Below are 7,903 nucleotides of genomic sequence, written 5' to 3'. Positions count from 1 at the left end.
CCCCCCCCCCCCCCCCCCCCCCCCCCCCCCCCCCCCCCCCCCCCCCCCCCCCCCCCCCCCCCCCCCCCCCCCCCCCCCCCCCCCCCGCGCCGCACCGGGAACAGAACCCCCGCCCCCACCCCCACCCCCGGAGCGATTCTGGCGTCTTGTTCACCGCTGCGCCTCCAGCTCCCGAGCTGTGCCCTCATCACAGAGGCAACCAGGAGGGGACCCGGGCGGGGCAGCTCCCCCCTCCCTCTGCACTCCCTCTAGAACCTCCTGTCGCCTAGAACCACGTCCAAAGCACATGGCGACGAGCGTGCCATGCCTACCACGTGCCTGGCACTCCATGGTTGACGAGGAAATCCCAGGATTTCGAAAACTGGTTTGTGCTGTGACAACGCCCACCCTCGCGTGCAGATTAAAGGGAACCTTGTGCACGTGTGCTTGTGTGCGCGCGCGCGGTCACAGCGGGAGCGCGCACACGGCGCAGGGGAGCCCACAAGCAGCAGCCGGCGAGCCCAGGACAGGCGGGTCCAAGGCAGCAGCTCCACACCCGGCGCCTGCGCAGCTCATGACCATATCATCTACTCAGAACACGATTTATATCAGGAAATTGTGCCAGCCTCTTTCTGGGGTCACGGACTTCACCACCGTTTCCAGAATTCAGGTTCTTCCTATTTGTGAAAAATCACCATCGCAGGATTCCTGCACCTTCATCCTTCCAGTGGCCCTTAAGCCTCAAGTGGCCCTCTCCACCTAAAAACCTCTTGAACTTGAAACAGCAAATACAAAACAGAAAAAGCACAAACAACAAAACACGAGAGTAAGTAGGGAAATCTGAGGATCACAGTCTGTCTACATTGTTACCGAATTAGTTACTTTCCTTAGGTTTGACAGTGGTACTGTGATTACACAGAAAAATGTCCTTAATCTCAGGAGAGAAATGTTGAAGAATTTTGAGGTGACGGGCCTGGTCTGCAACTGACTTTTCTGTGGCTCCACAAAACAGGAAATGAGTAGATAGGAACGCACGATTCCGGGCGGACACACGTGCGTGTGCAAGTGCACGTGTCAACACGTGAGGACAGAGCTAGACCGTCACTAGGTACCGATCCAGAGGCAGTGCCATCGACAGTAACCAAAGGGTGGGAAGAGCCCAAATGTCCCTCGACTTATGAATGGATGAAGATATGGTGTACACACACACACACACACACACACACACACACACACACACACGGCGGAACACTATTTGGCCAAGATGGAAATCTTGCCAACTGTAACAATGTGGCTGGAACTAGAGTGTATTGTGCTGAGTGAAATAAGTCAATATGATTTCAGTCGTGTGGAATTTGAGAAACTCAACAATGAGCATAGGAGAAGGGAGGGAAAACACGAGAGGGAGGCAAACCGTATTGATGAGTCTCTTAACCACAGAGAACTGAGGCTGGATGGCAGGGACGGCGGGGGGATGGGCTAAATGGGCGATGGACGTTGAGGGCACTTGTTGGGAGAGGGCTGGGTGTTATCTAAGCCATGGTCACTAAATTCTATTCCTGAAATCACTATGACACTGTGTTAACTAACTTGGATTTAAATAAAAAAAGAAATAAAAATGAACATGGGAAAACATTAACAACCAGGGAGGCTACACAAAGATCACAGGCTTTCCTGCAGGTTTGAAAACTTTCAAGATAACAAGTTGGGGGGAGTTTTTTTTTAAACCCAAGAAAGTTTCCAGAAATCCGTTCAAGTGCCGAAGAGGCCCTTCAGAACACACACGTGGGGAAACGACCCGACTCCCCTTATGCACTTTCAAGGCACCTAACGTTCCCGCGTCAACAGACGTGGGGAGGCACCGCGGGGCACCCACACCCCCACACCCACACAGCCCGACAAGGCCTGACGGGTTTCAGGGAACCAGATGCTGGCTGGGACACATCCACGTCTCAAGATGGGGGGGACCCTCGCGGGGGCGGATTCGACCACGGGAGGGGCCAGCCCCACACCAAGGCTCTAGCCTCACAGAAGCCTCCACCCAGAGCCCTCCACACCCTCCCCGCTTCTCCAAGTTCGATCACATCCCGCGGCCTTCCACACCAAGGGGCAGGTGTGCGGGTGGGCACCACGAGGACAGGGACACGTAGCACCACCCGCACAGCCCAGCGGGGCCGGTCTCCTCGCCCCGCCCCCGCCCCCCGTCCCACCGCACAGCCAGCCTGGCAGGGGCCCAGCGCTGGGGAGAGCGGAGGGCACACCTCAGGCAACTCCTGCCCAGCCCCACAGAGCAAGCGGACAGTCCATCAGCCCCCAGGTCAGTGGCTCCTCCTCTGGACCACGGAGAGCACAGGCCGCAGTGCAGACACGTGGGGAGCAGCCCGGACCCCCTCGCAGAGCCCAGGGCCGGCGGGCCTCTGGCTGGGGACGCGGCTGCGCGAAAGGCTGAAGCAGCAGTCGGAAGCCCAGGATGCAACTTTATTGGAAACGGAAGGGGGGGCGCGAGGGGCTAAGAGTCGGGTTCCAGGGCTGCTGGGGGCTTCTCGTCGTCAGGGGGACAATCGATGAAGTCAGCCAGCATGGCAGCCGCGTCATCCTGCTCCTTCCAGAACGAAGACACGAGATTAGAAGCAGTCACCCAGGGCAGAGCGGGTCAGACCCGGGACGCCAGGGCACCCCCACCCCCGCCCGCCTCACCTTCTCCTGCAGGGCCACCGTCTCTGCCTCAGCCGCCGCCGCCTCTGTTTCTTCGGCTGCAGGCACCTCTGGGGGGGGTGGCCCCTTGTCACCCTCGTTCTCAGTCCCCTCTTCCAGCAGGGTCGGGGGAGCCGAGGGCTCCTCTTCCACCAGCTCCTGAGGCGGCAGCCCAGTCAGGGGGCTCCCCACTTCCCGCTGCCCCTCGCCCTGGGAGGGGAGCACCTCGGGGGCCAGTGTGGGGGCGGCCTCAGCCCCCGGCTCATCCTCACGCCCCGGCTCCTCCACCTCCAACAGCAGCGCGGGCTCCCCTCCGGTCTCCGGCTGGACCTCGGCGGGCTGGGCAGGCGGCAGGGCGGGAGCCGGGCTGGGGGGCGGAGGGCCCGCCTCTTCCACCGGGCCGCCTGCCGCACCGAACTCCACTTCCTCCAGCTCCTCCAGCTCCTCCTCCTCCTCTTCATCCTCCTCCTCCTCCTCCTCCTCCAGCTCCCCTTCCTCCTCCTCAAACTCCTCCTCGAACTCCTCTTCCTCTTCTTCCTCCTCAAAATATTCCTCTTCCTCCTCCTCCTCCTCTTCAAAATCCTCCTCCTCCTCCTCTTCCTCCTCCTCCTCTTCCTCCTCCTCCTCCTCTTCCTCCTCCTCATCACTGCTGTTGATGTTAATAACCGTCAAGTCCTCCTCCAGGGCGGGAGGTCCTCCTCCGCCAGGAGGCCCTTCGGGGACCAGCTGGGGCGGGGGCAGGGGCGCGGGGCCCTGCACAGGCGGCGGGGGTGGGGGCGGGAGAGGCCCCGGGGCCGCGGGCAGGTCTTCAGGCTCCTCCTTGGCTGGCACAGGAGGGGAGGCTGTGGGGGGCCCCGCCGGAGCCACAGGGGGGGGCGTGGTGCCCGCGGGGGGTGGGGGCGGCAGAGGCGGCAGCCCCTCAGGCACGATCACCACGCTGTCGTCGGAGTCACTCTCCAGGGAGATCTCCACGTCCGACGCCTCCTCCTTATCATAGTGAACAAAGGCCGGTCTCGGCACTCGGCCCCCAAAAGTCTCATCTGGGGGCACAGCCGGCGGAGGGGTGCCACTAGGGGCGAGGACCGGGTCGTCATTCGAGCCTGCCCGGTGGTTCTCAGGGCCCGGCAGGAGCCGGGGGGGCACGGACACCAGGCCGGGGACAGACAGGCCTAAGTGGTTGGCTGTGGCTGGAGGCCCGGGGCGTGTGGGGGGCACGGGGCCCGCCGGGGGCATGGGGCCCACGGAGGGCATCGGGCCCGGGGGATGGAAGGGTGGGGCCCGGAATGGAGACGGGGCCTCGGCAGGCGGGGCCGGGGCCGGCGCCGGGCAGGCGGGGCCCAAGGACTGCAGGGGGGGCACCCGGGGGTGGGTCAGAGCGGCACAGGTCACCAGGGCTTCCGAGCAGAACGACGCCACCTGAGGAAAGAGGCCGGTGTGGCATCAGGAACGCGGGGGTTCGCGCCCCGGAAAGGAGGCGACCGCAGGGGCGGCCCCGGTAGCTCACCTCCAGGCTGCCCTCTCTGCGGCCCAGGGAGAAGGCCTGCAGGGCACAGGCGAGCGGAGGCGGGCAGCGGGGGGACGGCGCCAGCAGCAGCGCCAGCAGCAGGCGGTAGAGCTCGCGGCGGCAGCGGGAGCTCGTGTACGGGGAGCTGCCCAGGGCCTCGCCCTGCTGGACCCCCATGACCAGGGGGACGACCAGGTCGTGCAGCCTCTGAAACGGACACGGGGCACACCTAGAGATGTCGCCAAGCCCTCCAGAGCCTCGTGCGGGGCCGCGCGACCCCCCCGCCCCACCCCCATCTCCACTGACCCTGTGAGTGTCCTCCTTGATGAGAGGCCCGCACATGAGGACGGTCCGGCTGAGGCCTGGGGAGGAAGGGGGCGTCTCAGGCAGGCCCCCGCGGCCCCGGCCCTGCCAACTCGGTCAAGTCCCTGGGCTTCTAGTCGGCACGACTGGGGCCCAGGGCTGCAGACAGCAGGGGCGGATGAGGAGGTGCGCCATGCATGCGCTCACGGACTCGGGGAGAGGGGCCCTTCTTCACGTGGGTGGGCGGCGGGCCATGCAATGCACAAGGCCCAAAGGAAAGTCACCCACGAACCACACAGTACCGCCTAGACTCCTGCTTCCTGATCAGTGACTGAAAGCAGGAAGCCCCACTGAGCAGCCTGCCGGGGAGGACACAGGCCCCATGGGGCAGGGACGACCCCACCCTGTGCCGTGACAGCACGTGACCGGTGGAAAAGAGCCTGCAGGGGCAGGAAGGGCCCAGAGTCCTACCTGACGCAGGACCCCAGCCGTCCGCAGCCCCGGGCCGGCCCTGGGCCTCACGCACCTCTCAGCGCGGCCGCGCACACGTCGCTGTTGGCATTGCTGTCCCCCTTCCGGTGTCCAGGCGGGGCCGTGGCCTCCCCCATATCCAGCTTCAGCTTCTTGGGGGCGCTGGGCTTCCCGGACTGCAGCCCCCCATCAGGGCTCCCCCGGGGGCTGCGGAGCTGTTGGGGGGAGCCGAAGTCACACACGCGGGCAAACATGGAGACCGGGGAGAGGGGTGCACGCGGGGCAGGCCCCGGGCTAGCAGCACGGGCCCCGCTCACCTTCAGAGCGTCGGCGGGCGGCGAGATGTCACTGAGCAGGTGAGAGAGCAGGGCCTCGCCCGGGGCGCCCCCCTGCAGCACCCCCGCCGAGGCCCCGCACACCTGCACCCACAGATCCAGCACAGCGTACACCTTGGTCCGCACGGCACTGCGGGGCGAGCGGGGAGCAGCCTGTCAGGGGCGCCGCTGGCCGGGTCCCCCGGGGCTCCCGCCCCACCCTCCCACCCACTCTTCACTCCTCCTTCGCCGTCACCTGTAAGGCCTCTCCTGGCCCGGAGGGAGGGCATCCCTACCAAGGTTCCAGGCATTGAGGACCTGGGGAAGCAGGCGGTTGATCACAGCCCCGAAGCGCAGGAGGCGGCCTCCACACCTGGAGGTGGAGACAGAGCAGTGACCCCCCTGTTCCAGCCTCGGCCCCGCCCCTCTGCGACACCCCGCCCCCACTCACGCAAGGATGAGCGCAGAGAGCAGGTCCAGGGCGTCTAGGTGGATGGATGGCAGGAGCAGCAGGCGCAGGGGACCGTCCCCAAGTAAGCTCTACAGGAAATGGGGGAGGAAAGGCGAGAGGAAGACAGCACATGTGTGCACCCAGGAGGAGCCCACCCGTGCGCCCACCCGTGCGCCCACCCGCTTCCGGGGACAGACCCTGGAGAGAGGAGGAGCGGAGGCGCAGCTGACCCCGGTTCACCCTCCCCTAGGGAAGCATGTGCTGGAAGCAATCCTAGAAAGGTGAGCAAATCCACTCGAATGTGCGTGTGTCGGGAGAAGCCCGCAGGAGCAGTGGCATCTGGGCGAGAGGAAGCTGCCACCCGCCACGGCCGCAGGGAAGGCGCGGTCTGGGCGCTTCGCCTCCACACGGCTCTCCCGGGCACCCCCGGGGCCCCATCCAAGGAAGGGCCACGGACGGAGCACGAGCCCCACTTACAATGTTCTTGGCACTGATGCTGAGGGTCCGGCAGATGACGTCCAGGATCTCCTGCACGGGGACGGACACGGGAGCCCCAAACTCAGAGCTAAAGGGAGCGAGAGCAGGGATGGCGTCAGCACGGGCGCCCCCAACATGCTCCTACCCCCCCCAGCCCTCCCTCACACACCTGAGCAGGAGCCCCAGGCAGCGGGCCAGGCCCGAAAACCTGTGCCAGAGCCGGAGCAGGGTGTGGGTGTCACCGTCCTCCGATGGCGCAAGCAGCATGTCCACCCCGGGGCCCTCGTACTGCACAGGGGCTGCACGGAAACACCAGCACTTCGCACCCCGACGTCCCTCTGCCACCCCTTCCCTTCCTCTTGCGGGAGGTGCCCCACGTGCCGGGCCGCGCCGCCCGACCCCGCCGGGCCCCCTCCGGGCTCCCTCCTGCAGCGGCCCCTACCCGTGTCCGCTCCCTCGTACAGGGTCCCCAGCAGGCCGTGCAGGGAGGCCAGCAGGCTGTGCAGTTCCTGCTCCCAGCTCTCCGTGTGCTTCAGGCCCTGGGAAAAGCCGGCGCCCAGCGAGGGCAGCCTGGAGTAGCACTCGCAGGCCAGCTGCGGGAGAAACGTCAGAGAGCGGTCAGCGCGCCGAGAAAGAGGCTCAGGGGAACGGGAAGGGACAGAGGGGCAGGACGCAGACGGGGGCGTGGAGGCGGCAGCCACGCTGTGTGGCTCTCACGTACAACATGGGGGGAGGCGGGGACGCAGGCCAACAGCAGTGACAGTGAGAAAAGCCAATAGGAGAGAAGAAAGGCCCAGTTCAGGCCCCCAGACTCTCCACCCACCGCCCTTCCCTTTACCTGCTGGAGCTGAGGGCTCAAGGCATCCACCCGAGACAGGAAAAACGAAGCCAGCTTGCCCTGCGTCAGGGGACGGAGAGGAAGAGGCTGGGGAGCCGGCGCCCAGGCCCTTCCCTCCCGCAGACCAGGCCACACGGCATGCCGGGGGCGCCGTGCCCGGAGCACACGTGCTCGGGGCAAAGACACCGCGAACGTCGGCCCTCGTCCTCGGCCCACCTCCCGCTCAGGCCAACACTGGGCTCCTTCCTTCCCGCCGATTTCTGCAAAAGGAGGGTCAGGTCCCTGACGCCAGAAGGGCGGGAAACACTGAAAAAGCAGCAACTGCCACACCCCAACCCCTGCAGCTGAGTCACGGCAAAGGGCACGCTGGGAAGTGTGCGGAGGTGCGAGGGCAGGGGAGGGTCAGGCAAGAGGGCAAGGCGGGCACCGGGCCGGCCACGTCACGGCGCCCACACAGGGCCTCCCGGGGGCCACAAGCTCTCCGGGGCAGGTCGGCGGGCCTGGGGACGCGGCAGGGAGGGAACATTGGTCGTTTTCATGGACCCGAAAGCGAAATGAGGTGTGGTTCTATTACAAACACAGGCGACAGGCCCCGGTGCCATCGGCCGTGCCCAATGGTCACCACTGGCTGTCACAGGCGTCCTGAAACGGCGCTCCACTAGTCTGAAACACCAGCAGCCAGCAGGCCCTGTCACGTGACGTGTCAATGGTGAGCTAAATGCCACTCGGTCACCATTTTCTAAAACACTAATTTCAGTCAGAATCATTTTCCCTGGCAACCGCGTGTACTTTACGGCTGTGAACCCGTGGCACAGACAAGGGCAAGAATGCCACCGTGGAGACGGGGGGGGGGGGGGGGGGGGGGGGGGGGG

At 65.5% G+C, this 7,903-nt stretch overlaps 1 protein-coding gene across 2 annotated transcripts in view; it reads right to left on the bottom strand.

The window, feature by feature from the left end:
- Positions 1-2,436: 2,436 nt before the first annotated feature.
- Positions 2,437-7,903, bottom strand: part of PELP1 (proline, glutamate and leucine rich protein 1) — a 13,060-nt gene continuing 7,593 nt past the window's right edge. The window contains exons 5-16 of one of the 2 annotated variants that reach the window (XM_029928444.1): positions 7,032-7,091; positions 6,636-6,786; positions 6,363-6,492; positions 6,194-6,281; positions 5,717-5,805; positions 5,522-5,638; positions 5,269-5,416; positions 5,007-5,166; positions 4,484-4,539; positions 4,178-4,384; positions 2,677-4,089; positions 2,437-2,581 (exon numbers count right to left, since the gene is read on the bottom strand). In XM_029928444.1, coding sequence (XP_029784304.1) covers positions 2,489-2,581; positions 2,677-4,089; positions 4,178-4,384; positions 4,484-4,539; positions 5,007-5,166; positions 5,269-5,416; positions 5,522-5,638; positions 5,717-5,805; positions 6,194-6,281; positions 6,363-6,492; positions 6,636-6,786; positions 7,032-7,091 — 2,712 coding nt within the window. In that variant the 3' untranslated portion in view covers positions 2,437-2,488. The remainder of the gene's footprint in view (positions 2,582-2,676; positions 4,090-4,177; positions 4,385-4,483; positions 4,540-5,006; positions 5,167-5,268; positions 5,417-5,521; positions 5,639-5,716; positions 5,806-6,193; positions 6,282-6,362; positions 6,493-6,635; positions 6,787-7,031; positions 7,092-7,903) is intronic. The other variant, XM_029928443.1, reaches the window with a different exon arrangement.

The sequence above is a fragment of the Suricata suricatta genome, chromosome 17 (assembly GCF_006229205.1).
Source record: "Suricata suricatta isolate VVHF042 chromosome 17, meerkat_22Aug2017_6uvM2_HiC, whole genome shotgun sequence".
Lineage (NCBI taxonomy): Eukaryota > Metazoa > Chordata > Mammalia > Carnivora > Herpestidae > Suricata > Suricata suricatta.
The sequence above is the reverse complement of the archived record's forward strand: the minus strand, read 5'-3'. Positions and strand labels throughout refer to the sequence as shown.